The following is a 14,872-nucleotide window of genomic DNA, read 5'->3' on the forward strand; positions in this document are numbered from 1 at the left end:
CTCCAGGTTACTCCGGGGGGATTGTCACTGTAATAATTGCACTGTAAGTCGCTTTGGATAAAAAGCGTCTGCCAAATGCATAAATGTAAATGTGGACAGTGGGACTAAGTTGTGAAATTATTAATAATATCAAGCTATAGAAAGTCAGTTTGGTAACAGAATCTGGTTCTCTCTTTGCACTGTCAAACAAACAAGTAAATGCCAGTGCTGAAGCATTTTACCAATCAGAAATTAGTATAAATAATTCTGATTCATAGTAATGGCCAACATCTCCAGTCAATGCCAACCATGTTAAAATCTAATTTAGCATCATACATTCTGAATCTAAGTACTGATTATCATTGTCCCATGAGTGCTATCCATGTATAGGATTTCTAAGGGAAAGTAGTCATTGTGTTTTAACAGCATGCTGTTTTACGCTAAATGGCAAATTTATTTCAAAATGGGATTTTAGATGAAACTAGAGACTCAAACAGGTGTCAATGTGAAAACGTAATGAGATTTTTAACCAGATGTAGTTTTGTTGGTGTTTCTCCGAAAGACAAACTCCGCTGTGATCGGCACCATAATGTTTTCTCACATAAAACGTTTAAGCATTTACTAACAGGGTTAAACTTAAAGGTGGGTCAAAGATAACAAGAGGGAGGGGCAGGTTGTTGCACCACAATGCTTTTGCAATAAGTTAGGACAATATATATATGTATACAACTCTGGAAAAAATTAAGAGACCACTGCAATATGATCAGTTTCTCTGGATTTACTATTTATAGGTACTGTATGTGTTTAAGTAAAATTAAAAAATATATATATATATATTCATAAAGTACTGACAACTTTTAGCCCAAATTCCAAATAAAAATATGTTCATTTAGGGCATTTATTTGCAGAAAATTACAACTGGTCAAAATAACAAAAAAATGCAGTGTTTTCAGACGCAAAGAAAGAAAACAAGTTTATTATAGATGCTCCTGAACACTTAATATTTCTGTATTTTTTTGTGTACTCTTTTGATTTCCAATGGCTGGTCATTTTTGACCGGGAACACAAGAGGTGTAACAAAGTGAAATAAATACAATAAAATGCAAAGAAAATGGTAAAATAAAAAAATTTAAAAACTAAAAAAATCCCAGATACCATGTGAACAAAGTCATGGAGTTTATATAAACTGGATGAAGACAAAAACAAAAAAAAAGTAAAATTCGTCTGGGACAAAATGGTCAAGTCAAGTCAAGTCCATGTTATTTGTATAGCACCTTTCACAACACACATCATTTTAAAGCAGCTTTACAGAAGATCAGGCATTAACAGACACTAAAACTGTAATGTCTATAATGTCGATGAATCATCATTGTGTAATTAGATAAAATACGATTGTTAATCGTGTTTAAAAATAAGTAATTAAATAATAATTGTATTAATAACCCCAGTGAGCAAGCCCAAGGCGACTGTGTCAAGGAACACAAAACTCCATAAGATGTTGGTTAATGGAGAATAACCTTGGGAGAAACCAGACTCACACATGACTAACATCATGAATATAATGCCAATATTACTTATGTATTGTGCAAGTCCTGGTTTAAAATGATTAAACTAAGTAAGTGTTAAGGGACAGTGTTTAAACATAGATTAATGACCAATGTCTTTGAAGTCCATCCTGTATTGACTGCAGAAGTTCACATAGATGCAATTGCCCTTGTTAACTGGCTGATGAAGGCTTTTGTTGGCAATTGATAGTCTATGTATTCCATTTCAAGATCGTAGTCCATCAATAGACTGAGGTGATTCAGGCAGAGATCAGTGAGGTGCATCGCAGTTCAACCTGGCCGGTCATTTTTGTGAGGTTCGGTGTGGTCCATCCCAACTCCAAGGTTCAGGCAATGGCATATGAAGTATCCCATGTCTTATGGTTGGAGTTGGCATCAGTTCATCCTCTGAAGTCCATCATAATAGATTGAAGTGATGTTTGGCTGGCACCGGCTGCATTTAGTTATCATCACACAGCGACACGTAGCAGTGAAGTCCAACACGAATCAGGAATGGAGCTGGATCCAGCCGGTTCTGGTGACCTAAGGATAGGAGTCCTGAGGTTGGGACAGGGAAACAAATAAAATAATATAAGCATAGATGCCATTCAATTTATTGTAGAGATATAGATCATGATCAGTATTTCTGGTTCACAACATAAGGTTTTATAATGACTAATATCTCCTTGATTTAAATGAATATTTCTCAATTAATTGATGTATTTATACACTCAAAACTTCTACAAATGAAAACTGAGTGATTCTTTATCATGCGTTCTTCTATATTGTTGATTGCCGATGTTATTTACACTGTCACTAAAGCTTTGCTTGTCAATACTGTTGTCGGAAGAGCTACTGTAACTGTGCACTCTTCTTGCCCTTTCCATAAAACATTTCCCTGTACATTTTTGTCTGAAGGGAAGAAATACAAATCACAACTGTGTTATTCATGCATTGATGCAGTAATACAATAAATGAATAACAATCCTGTTCCCCTCGCTTCTGCTCATCATTTCTTGTTTGTGCTATAATAATGTGACAAATAGCCCCACATAAAGAAATGGTAAATTGTCTTTTCTCACCCTCTGACTGTGTTTACTACTGTACATGTGCATCTACAGGGGAACAGTGTGGAGATGTCCATGTGGCTCCCAAAGAAGACACAACTTCTGGGTTGGTCTGAATCTCTGAAGAGGAGCTGTGCTGAACTTCCAGCTAACTTTGACCAGCGACTGAGTGCCCTGAGGAGCAAATGGGATCAACTTGAGGTGAGGTTTGACTTGGTTTCTCTCTGTTCAGCCTTCTATACGAACATGACAGTTGCAATGGCAACATCTCTGAACAAGGAGATTCGGAAACAATAGACACCTTTTGGGGAAACCCTGTTAAACGATGTAAAAAAGACTGCTCTGATACGTGAGTGTCACATATTGAGAGTGATCTTACCTGATCCAGGACACCCTGCAGAGAAGAGAGAGTTGCAGGTGGGTTGGGAGGGATGGGGGAGAAATAGACAGAGATAGATCAAAAGAAAGAAGGGAAGAAGTAAAATTACATGGTAAATATCTCTTAAAATGCTTATATATCCTCTCTTCACTTCAAGTTCTTTCTCATGTATATCTCAGCTTCATATGTGCAAATATATCTTATTTTACGATGGCATTTTAGCTATTGAAGATAATCTTTTGAGCTATTTTGGTCTCTCTACAATTTTTATGCTCGTTGACACATTTTACAAACTTTGATTTTACAGGTTTAAACTGCTCTAGCTCATCATCCAGCCTGGCTGAACTGCTGTATAGCTCTTTTAGCTGGACGATGAGTAGTTTCCCAGCTTGATCAGTTGTCAAGTGCCCAAAAGTCCTCTAAAAACCTCTAAATCTGACCAGACTTGGCCATGCTGGGTGACCAGCATTTTTAACAAACCACCAGCCTGGGCTGCGTTTCCCAAAAGCATCGTAAGCCTAAGCAGATCGTAGAATCCATCTTACGATTCATCTTAGTTTTGTGGCCTGTTTTAATTATTTTTATTTTAACAAAGAAGTGTAATAATAATAATAATAATAATAATAACAAATTACATAAATAGATAGTCTATGTAAATGGACGTGTAGATTCATTAGTAAACAAATAAAGTTATTTGTGTGGACTAGTTGGTAACATCAAAGTGGTGGCATGACTGATGCAGACAACTGTATAAATTCAAATCAGAGAGAGAAGAAAGAAGTCAATAAAATCATCTGTATATATTGGCTAATCCATGTCTCCTCTTCCTATCTGACACCCAAAGGCGCTCTCTCATCAGCACATCAAGTTGTGTTGCACCACACATGCAACATTGTTGTCATCGTTATCAATTTTGGGAGTAAGGAGCAGACCTCCGCTTTACTAGTGAATGCTCCTAAAGAGCATCTTCTAAATGTCTCCTTATTTTGTGCTGCGTGATAACACGGTGAACCTCGTAATATTCAATGAATCCTTGTAATTAGCAGGATCATACACAGGGTCTCCACTGTCTTCACTAATCTTTCATAGCTTTCATATAGAGAGAAATGTGTGAAAATGAAATATTACACATGCACGTGTAACCAGTCCTGCTCAATCCGCTCTGAACAGGATTTGAACCAGCGTCTCTGGCGCGTTAACGATGAGGCTAAAGGCTACAGCCTATAGCGTCAGTAGCTAGTGTGCCTCTTGAGGCCAGGGGAGTGAGGTTTACACATACCGCACAGCTATCACGTACCAGCTGGCTCCTATTACACTCACCCCCCTAAACCTCACTCCCATCCGGGTCACAGCACCACTGTAACCGGTCCTGCTCAACCCGCTCCGAACAGGATTCGAACCGGCGTCTCTGGCGCGCTAACGATGAGGCTAAAGGCTACAGCCTCTAGCGTCAGTCACTAGTGTGCCTCTTGAAGCCAGGGAAGTGAGGTTTACACATACCTTACGGCTATCACGTACCAGCTGGCTCCTGTTACACTCACCCCCCTAAACCTCACTCCCATCCGGGTCACGGCACCACTGTAACCGGTCCTGCTCAACCCGCTCCGAACAGGATTCGAACCGGCGTCTCTGGCGCGCTAACGATGAGGCTAAAGGCTACAGCCTCTAGCGTCAGTCACTAGTGTGCCTCTTGAAGCCAGGGAAGTGAGGTTTACACATACCTTACGGCTATCACGTACCAGCTGGCTCCTGTTACACTCACCCCCCTAAACCTCACTCCCATCCGGGTCACGGCACCACTGTAACCAGTCCTGCTCAACCCGCTCCGAACAGGATTCGAACCGGCGTCTCAGGCACGCTAACGATGAGGCTAAAGGCTACAGCCTCTAGCGTCAGTCACTAGTGTGCCTCTTGAAGCCAGGGGAGTGAGGTTTACACATACCTTACGGCTATCACGTACCAGCTGGCTCCTTTACACGCCTGATTATGGAAGCAGATTGTGTAAAATAAATAGATCGTTCTACACAGTATTATTTTATAACAATAAATATGTCATTAATTAGGTCGAGTATTTAAGAAAATATTTTTAAACAAATATTAGCAAGGAATGTAAATGATTGTAAATTTATGCACAAATATACTAAAGTTACGAGAAGCAGCACTTTACGGTCACGTTTCAGCACTGTTGCACGTACAGCGAATCTCTTAAGAAGCACTTAAAGTGTGTCCTCGCACATTCATGTTAAGTGCAGTTTTGGAAAACGTTCGTAAAAAAATTTACCTCTTAACCGCTAAGGTCGATCGTCATTGGGAAACGAGGCCCAGGACTACTTAAAACTATGTAAACAAACTCCTACCAAACTAGTTTTCTCTGGATTTTTCAGATTTGTATCACACTTTTACTATTTCTAATGAAAATTATGGTAAAGTTATGATTCATTAAAAGCTGTTGCAGCTGTATGACTTTTTATTCTACACTAATAAACAGTAAACAAATACACCCATGTGGCTATGCATCTGCAATGCTCTTCAAGATTAGCATAACAGCCTTCGATCTGATCATGTATTTTCGCAGTTTCAAAGTGGCAAACAACTAATTACTTTCCCATGTTGCAATCGAGCGTTAATGAGAATCATCCAGAAGTGTGAATTCAACGCTACTTGGCCACAGCAAACTTTCTGACTGCCGTTAGCATGAGAGGTGACGATTCGTGATGAGTGGTGTTTTGCTAGCACGACGGGAATAAAGCGTCAGCGGTGCGGAGAGTTCAATCTGAGCACCGCTGCATACTGCACCGTGCATTATGCCATCTCAATATCTCAATTGCATATTAAACAAGCCTATCAAGTCAGCCATTGGCATCTGCTGTGCTGACACAAATTGTGAATTAAATGAAATTGATGTCCCCTGTCGTATATATTTATGAAGACAGACCATTTTCTGAAGTATTCTGCTTATAAAGAATTTATGATTGCAAACTGTTCCCAAACAAAATAAAGTGGCAATAAATTCCTGTTTTTGTGTTGCGTGACCCTCCAAGGGCATCAACTTTACCTCCCACTGAGACATTTGTTACACAGAGAAAACAATAGCTAAATCTGGATTCCATTGATGCTCGTCCAGGCTCGAGAGAGAGAAACAAACAAACAGAGGCTGTGTCACATCGAATGTGTTTTGTGTCTACTGTTTTTCAAATGTTTTTCTAAGTAAACATGCGCTAGATAGTGTAACGCTGTTTTTTTAGCGTCTCGTGCAGGAGCACAACATTTTTTAGATAGCATGTCAAGTTTAAAAGTACTTTAACTTTAACTTTTTTTTTTGGGCAACAGTGATTATACTCCGTGCATTGAACTGGAAGTCTTGGGCTTGTACCGTCAACATACTAAAGGGCCGTTCACACCAAATGCAGTTTTGCATCCATTTTGGGCCGTTTTCAGTTGTTTTTCTGTGTAACCATGCACTAGAGGAGACTTGCTGTTATTTCAGTCTCTCGAGCAGGCGCACCATGTTATTTAGAAGCCATGTCAAGTTTAAAAGAACGTGTCTCGAGATATCTGCATTTTGTTCTATTCATTGTGCTACATCTAGCTTTTTTTGCGCAACAATGATTTTGTTCCGAATGGCCCCTAAGGATTTAATGGATAGTATTCTACACTTTCATACCATTTTATTGTTTGCTTGCCTAAAGTCCACTTATAATGTTTTTCAAGGTTCCTTGCACCACAAACAGTCGAAATATAGTTTATATGAATATTTCCACCTTCCAATTTCCACCTTCTCTCAAAAATTGTCGTCAGTTTTACTCAGTCCTCCCATGTTCATGTTACTCAAAAAAGTTATGTAACCAAGGGAACATAAAATAAGCAAGTTGAGTCAATTAAAAATGTGTCTTGTCAGCATTACTCAATCCATTTGTGTTGTGACAAAAATGAATGATATTGTTTAGTTAACTGAAACTGGGCAGAGCATTTCTAGTTCCCAGCATGCTTTGCATGGGACTTGATATGGAGAGTAAATGTTAAAATGAAGTATTTTATGCATCTTTGTGCAAGATAAATATAAAGGGGAAAACTTGTGTTTAATCTTTTGTTATGTTGAGAATTAAAATGGAGTGGAGATTGAGCACAGGTTTAGGGCCAATAGATTTTAGTGTTCTACAAATTTCTTCGTCCAATGAGAACTAACCATAGCAAAGCACTAAAACCGCACTTAGTAGTGCTTCCCACCAGCATGTATTTAGCATGCTAGAATTTCCTGTCACTAGCATAGCAACTTGTGTTGGGTTTATTTGATTCAGTTATGTTCCCTCTACTTGAAGTAATTAAATTGAAATTAATTTAAGAAAACTCATTTTAAAAATATGGATCCACTGTCCATGACTGAATCAAGGCCAAATTTCTTTTTTTGAGTGTTCTTCTGACCCTTAGGATTAAATCGTCTGTGTTTCAGGGTTGAGGGCGGGGCCGGATTGTGATTCTGCACACCCATTTATGCATTTTAGGGGCTGCACCCGGCTCCTAATAAGGCTAATTAGCCCTCGAGAGAGATAAAGGCCAACCGAAGACGGCAGTGCGACAGAGAGAGAGAGAGAGAGAGAGAGAGAGAGAGAGAGAGAGAGAGAGAGAGAGAGAGCGAGCGAGCGAGCGCTGTCTGACACCTGTGTGTGTTTTTGTCTTTTTGGTTCAGTTTTATATTAAACTATTATTTAAATTGTCAAGCCAGTTCTCAAGCCGGGGTACATCATGCCGGGGGCTCCCCGTCCTGAGAGAATGAGGGAGGGAGCTTCATCCATATGTAAATGGCATTGGTTGTGATTGTATAACTTCTTTATGCCGGCATACTTTCTTTGCAATTAACTGTCCATTTTCTTTGCAATTAACACTTGTGTTGACAGGAGAAGAACACAGATGTGTTAATCATGGCCTGATTCTTTTGGATGGACCCGTGCGGCCAGACCCTGAGAACCTAATTCATGCTTCATGCTGAAATAGACGCTTCATTTCTGCATCATAATGACATCTGCATTCATTCCAGCTTTCTAACACACAGCATATTTAAAGGAAGCACAATTACAGCAGCCAGTGTGTGTATTAAATGGATAATGGCGTGTTTTGTGCTTGCAATTGCCATCTCAGTATACAAGGTTCAATCTGCACTCTGTCTCCAAAAGTGCGACTGCTAGGCAGGCTGGTGGGAGTATATACACACACACACACACACACACACACACACACACACACACACACACACACACACACACACACACACACACACACACACACACAAGCACACAGATGCACACAAAGCACACACACCTGCGCAGACAGACTGTAGCTCAGCGTGATTCTCTGCTCTATTGCTGTCAGTGGAGGAAAACTGTTCAGCAGAGCCCATTTCTAATATCATTGGTGTGTTTTTGCTGCTGATTGTTTGCTATTCAACAAACATTTGAATGTTGCTCTAAAAAGTCATGTTTTGCGATGAGATTTGAACCCTTTCAGAGCCATCAGATAAAACACACTGTTTTCAATGACTTGAGGCATATAGCAGCAACTTTAGCAGCAATCCTTTCAGAATTTCACTTAATTAAACCCAAATAAGAAGAGTCTATCACAGTCTATTAGTCTATGAATTGGATTGTTGAGTCGTCTTGGCCTTTTGTTTGAATGCATTTGAAAGTTATGTTTGTGTTTCTTTATTTGTATGTTTAGTGAGTCTCTCTTTATGATTGACCATATTTCTTTCATGGTAAAAACATAGGTAAACTGTTGAATTTGTGGTAAGAACATAGTAACCTCTGGTAAAACCAAGGATGGTCCCCCTGCAAACATGGTTAGATTAATTTATATATTATATCTATAAAATAAAGCATGATATTTCTAATGAAAGATACTGTAGAAGCCTAAATGTATTTAGAAGCTAAAACAACAAATGCCATAGTGAATTAAGGGCCCTATTTTAAGAACGCTAGCACTAAGCGCAGCTCTATGCTTTAAGTCATAAGTGCAAAGGCAATGGGCATGACCATGAGGTTTTGGTATTTTCGTGCAAGTATGCGCTAAGTCTAGGTGCCATTTGGTTGAGTGAAGTGCAATTTGATTATGAGGTTCTTATCCAGTTATTGCACCCTCTGCATTGCTTTATGTTTGGGTTAGGGGTTAAACTTAGGAAAAAGGGGTTAGGGTTAGGATTAGGGTTAAGGTTACGATTTCCCCATCTCGTACTATTATTATGACTTGTTATCAGATTGGGTTGGGTATTACCATTATGATATCATCACTGTACCATGGTATTGAATCTGTGTAACCTAATGTGACCTTAATAGATCATTTAGTGTGAATCTACAACAATTCCAATAAAATTGGAATATTCACCTTTATTTTCTATAGTAAAATTTCCATTAGGGATATCCTGTGATGTTTTCTTAATGTATGTGTGTGCATATGTACTCAAATGTGACATCACTGTTTGTGTCCCATCAGAAAACCCTTTCCGAGCATGTGGAACCCAGTGTGGGCAATCAAAACCCCAGAGATCTTCTGTCTCCAGACACCAAAAGGATGGTGACCCAGCTGGAGAGCAGGATCAAAGAGTTAAAGAGCTGGCTAAGAGAAACTGAGCTCTTCATTTTCAATTTGAATCTCAGACCAGACGCACAACGGTGTGAGAGCAGCGACCAAGAAAACGAGGACTCACAACATGACCCACAGGCCACCAAACTACTCCAGCACTTCAAGGTCAGTAGTTCATTGTCAAAATTATGTTTTGATTTGGTTTGATTGTGGTAGGCCCTTTGTAAATCTGCAGTTTAGTTAATCTCCATTTTAGTTAAAGTTAAAGTGTGTCATTTTTTATTTTTATCCCAACTTAATATGCAAAGACAACAATTTCCCTGAAAAATTTGCTTTGTGGCGCTATCAGAACATTGTTCTTTTCGGTCCATCCAGCCCGACATTAGCTTAACCAATACAGAGGTTTTACTACAGTTACCAAATTTTAATCATGATATTTGTAGTAAAACCATAGTGATAATACAGGAAAACCAAAATAATAGTAAAAATAAACATAATAATTCTGCCCCAAAAAATGTAATAAAATAATGGCTACTACTGTACTGTATTACTATAGTAACACCATGGTTAATTTGTGGTACAAGTATGGTTTTTAAACCATGGGTTCCACCCCCCCCAAAAAAATAAAATAAATAAATTGCTATTACGAAAATTAATCATGGTTCCCCTTTTGTCACTCACTCAACGTTGTGTCGAATGAAGTGACACAAGGGGTCTTCCTGGGACACCAAACGTACCTCTGAACCTGAGAAAAGGCCAATGTCAAGTTGGCAGACAGAATTTGCATGCGAGTGCCAGTCAGAATTTTTCTTCGGAGCCAAATGGTTGTGCAACAAGCAAGCTGAAGTTTCACTCACCTCTGTCAGCGAGAAGCATGATTGCTCTTCATGTAGGATGACGTCATCATTGAACTCCAAAGCCTACAGCGCCACTGGACAGGCCGCCTCCGCCCTGCATGCCATGGCTTTCCTGCAGGTCCATCAAGCCAAGGCACTTAAAGGCCCGCCTGCTCGCAGAGGGCGTCCCCCTGCGACCAAACAACAGGCCCAGCTCTCAGCCCCAGCGTCTAGCATCTTGCAGGCGGCGTACGCCCCCATCTCCACCAGGACCAGGAATGCTCCTGAGATGGGCAACTCAGGCAGTCAGATGTTCGCTCCGGAGCTGGTACCAAGGCCACTCTGTCCCCCGGTGGAGGGCCTGGAGGAGAATCCTTGTTTTCATTACTTTCATTTGCCGCACCGCCTTCGGGCTGTGGTACCCACATTCTCAATAAAAGAGCGATTTCCTCACTCCCTGGGTCATCCAGCCGATGTGCTCTGTTCTCACGGCACCCCGGCCCCAAAACTCTACAGTCCCGGCTCCCTGGACGCAGTTCCCTCGCATCCGGCCCCGCGACTGCTCAGCCCCGGTAGGCCAGCGCTGACGAGTTCTGAAGACGCCTCTCTAGGACCTCTTCCTCAGTCTCTAACCTGCCCCCTGCCGGGTGCGCGGAGCAAGGTAAGTGCTTTGAGTCTTTTCTCAGCACCCAAGCCTCGGGATGCTCTTCTGCCTCCTGACGCGCTATTACCTGCTCCCCTATAAATCACCAAGGCAGCGTGCGCTCTCGTCACATGTCACAACTTGCGCACCATCTCCTCCATTGGTGTCAGCCATGACTCAGGTCGCTGCACGTCACTTACATCCCCGGCAACTGCCACACGACGGTGGACTCCTTAGCAGACATCTGCAGAGCAGCGGGCTGGGCAACACCCAATACCTTTGCCGGTTTTTACAATCTCAGGGTTGAGTCGGTCTCATCCCATGTTTTGTGAGGTCCAAGCCGGTAGAACTCGGTAACATGGCACAACCGACCAGGTGTTTCCGCTTGCACACAGCGCCCTTCACCAAGTTGATCCAGTGCGCCTTCTATCCCAGGTTAGCCACTAAGCGTCGCTCCCTGGATGTTCTCCTCCCTACCATTCTGGCCTGCGAATTCAGCAGAGCAATTCACGTCCAGACCCACTACGAGTCACAGGTGGTCTGTACTGGGGTCGGGCTCCACGGGTTTAGATCCCTTTTCAGGCAAACTTCCTGTGATTTATTCCCCGCGGTACGGCTCCCTTGTCGGAGAAGAATTCTGCAAATTCTGTCTGCCAACTTGACATTGGCCTTGTCTCAGGTTCAGAGGTATGTTTGGCATCCCAGGAAGACCCCTTTTGTCACTTCATTCGACACAACGTCTTGTTCCTTCCCTTGGGGAACAACAGTAACCACGACGTTTTACTTTATTAAACTTACAGTAACCATTTTTGTGGTAATAATAAGCATGGGTAGAGATGTACCACAGATTATCCATGATTTTACTATAATAAAACACACCATGTTTCTTGGCAGAATTTTATTTCCATAGTTTTGGTTTTCCTGCAATATTACTACAGATTTTACTATGAAAATCATGGTTAAAATATGGTTACTGTAGTAAAACTATTGTAAGGAAACGCAAAATGTATTGTGAGGGAAGACAAAATTATTAAGTAAGTACTCCAATGGTTATTGCGAGGGAACGCATAACTTAAATTCCCTTCATGTCCTCTATGGAACATGTCCATTTGTGGATGCTAGTGGCATATAAATGACACACTTCACCTTTAGAATATGTAAGGTTGTAGCACCTAAAAATGTTACTGAACAAATAGCGTTGTATTTAATATTCCAAAGACAATTTATACTCTCTTTCAGTGCAGGTTTTAATTTTGGATATTGACCCTAGACTCTGTCTGTAGGCCTACCTCATTTAATTAGCCAGCATCAGTGCTAACCCACCTTTTCCAAAGCTTTGCTGTCCCACTACCACATGGCAGACCTTAAAGGAATAGTTCACCCAAAAATGTTTATTCTCTCAATGATTACTCACCCATATGCCCAGGGATCGGATTATGATTTGCAAAGGCCTCCAAAATCTCCAATGGCCACCCTCCACACAACGGAAGTTTGTTTTTCATGCCCAAAAGGGTTTTCAATTGGGGTGTCACCAAATTAGATAACGCAGCCTTAAAGCCCATGGCACCCCCAGGCAGTCAAGGGCCCCCTGGTTGTTCAGTTGCATTGTATGGAAAAAAGAGCTGAGAAATTCTTCTAAAAATCTTCATTTGAGTTCAGCAGATTAAAGAAAGATATACACTTCTGGGATGGCATACGCAGGGACGGATTACCGACCGGGCCAATAGGGCCAGTGCCCAGGGGCCCTTGATGGGTGCCAAAATTTTGAAGCTCCAAAAATCACATAAATCAACATTAAAGTAATCCAGAAGACTTCTCCAGAAGTGTTATGATAGGTGTGGAAAAAATTTAAGTCAGTTATTACTGTAAATTCTCCTCCCTGCTCAGTCAATCACCAATTTAACTTTCACTTTAACATTCTTCTTCTTGTGTTTTTGGTGATTAACATTCTTCATGCATATCGCCCCCTACTTGACAGGGAGAATATTTTCTAGCAAAAAAGGACTTAAATATTGATCTGTTTCTCACCCACACCTATCATATCACTTCTGAAGATATGGATTAAAACACTGGAGTCTTATGGATTACTTTTATGATGCCTTTATGTGCCTTTTGGAGGATCACATTTTTGGAACCCATTGTATTATATGAACCTACAGAGCTGAACTATTCTTCTAAAAATCATAATTTGTGTTCTATTGAAAAAAGAAAGGCAGACATATCTGGGATGGCATGAGGGTGAGTACATCATAAGAGCAGTTTTCATTTATGGGTGAACTATCCCTTTAATTCAAGCTTATACTACAATACATGTTAATAAAGTGTCAGGTAATCTGTGTATTTATCATGTAAAAAGAGAAGAAATGAAACTGCTTAGTCAAACTACACCAGAACGAAACCCTCTCTAAAAATAACTGTGCTTCAGTGGAGCTGTGCTCCTTTAATAAATACAGGGCAAAAAAGCACACATCAAATCCCCTGACTGAAAATCTATATTAAATAATTATTTGAGGTAAAAATCCAGAGAAACAGCTCGGAGTATTAATCACGAAGCGTCAAAACACAGGTCGCCGAGTTGATTATCTTTCACCTGCTGAGTGACAAACATAAGTGAGGAGAAGCTTTCCAGCTTGATAAAATTCCATGAAGCCAAATAATATATTTTTGGAAAAGTCCAGAGAAAAGAATAATGCAAAGATTGGAGATATTCATAAGATTGTTGTCGTCCACACTGCTTCTACAGTTGCAATGCCAAACTGAAGGCCTTTTGGCTTAAAACAGAAAGGGATTTAGGACAACTCGAAATCAAGGGCGTAGCCATGAAATTACTTTTGGGTGGGCCTCAATAAAATGGATGGGCCAAGTTTTTGACCAATTATTTTTACAAAATTGTCCTGAACAACAGAAAAGCACAGTATTCAACCAGTTCTTTCACACTCTCATAAATTTGAATTTATTTATTTTTAAACCATTTTATAAATATACATTTGAAGTTAAAAATCACCTGTAATTTTCTGGGTGGGCCTGTGTCTAATTTCCGGCCCACCCTTGGCTACGTCACTGCTTGAAATATAAAGTATATTGAACATTTGTTCAGCAGTTTAAGGTTTTTTCCATGTTCTGTCTTGATTCTGGTAGAATAGACTAAGATCTTTATTTATCGCCGACTGGGACTGGGACTGGGACTGGTGGAATTTCAGCATCTGTTCCATGTAGATCCATTATGTCAATAAAACCCTGAAATATTTTTAAAGGAGGGATAGTGAAGCTCTTGGTTATGCGTAACAGGCATGGGCACCCTTTAAAATGTCATCATAAAAAAGTCTATCTTCTGCTGAATAAAAAGCATTAAGTTCTTCACTTGCTAGGGGGGATAGGAGTCATCTAAAATTAGACACTATTGTATCTTAACCTTCTCTGGTCAGACAGTTCATAGTAGTTGGCTGCCAATTTCACTTCTTTCATTAATAACCGTCTTGGCTTTAATAGTGTGCCTTCATGATATTAAAACCCGAGGGTTGGACATTTCCTGACAGGCAGAGGAGAGACTGCAAGAACTGCGTGCCAACTTTGGTCATTAGATAACGGCGCTTTTACGTACAATACCTTCCTATAAATCTCTATATTGATATTAAATTTTAAATATCACTGTTACTATTGCTCAAATTTAGAGTTAGGGATTCTTTACAACCCCTAACCCTAAGTATTAAAGTTCGGTTGTGCTGCAGACATGAATGATGTCAAATAGTCAATGTCTCAATAAATGTGACATATTTTAAGTGGTTGACAACCAAATGTGGGTCACATGGTATGAATCTAGTTTTCTTGTTTAACAAAACAAAGTTCTTAGG

General features: G+C 40.3%; 1 protein-coding gene across 1 annotated transcript in view; it reads left to right on the forward strand.

The window, feature by feature from the left end:
- LOC127662148 (A-kinase anchor protein 6-like) overlaps window positions 1-14,872 on the forward strand; it is a 179,254-nt gene that overhangs the window by 142,143 nt on the left and 22,239 nt on the right. The window contains 2 exon segments of the mRNA XM_052153190.1: window positions 2,645-2,791; window positions 9,453-9,707. Of these exon segments, the coding sequence (XP_052009150.1) occupies window positions 2,645-2,791; window positions 9,453-9,707 (402 nt within the window).

The sequence above is a fragment of the Xyrauchen texanus genome, chromosome 22 (genome assembly GCF_025860055.1).
Source record: "Xyrauchen texanus isolate HMW12.3.18 chromosome 22, RBS_HiC_50CHRs, whole genome shotgun sequence".
Lineage (NCBI taxonomy): Eukaryota > Metazoa > Chordata > Actinopteri > Cypriniformes > Catostomidae > Xyrauchen > Xyrauchen texanus.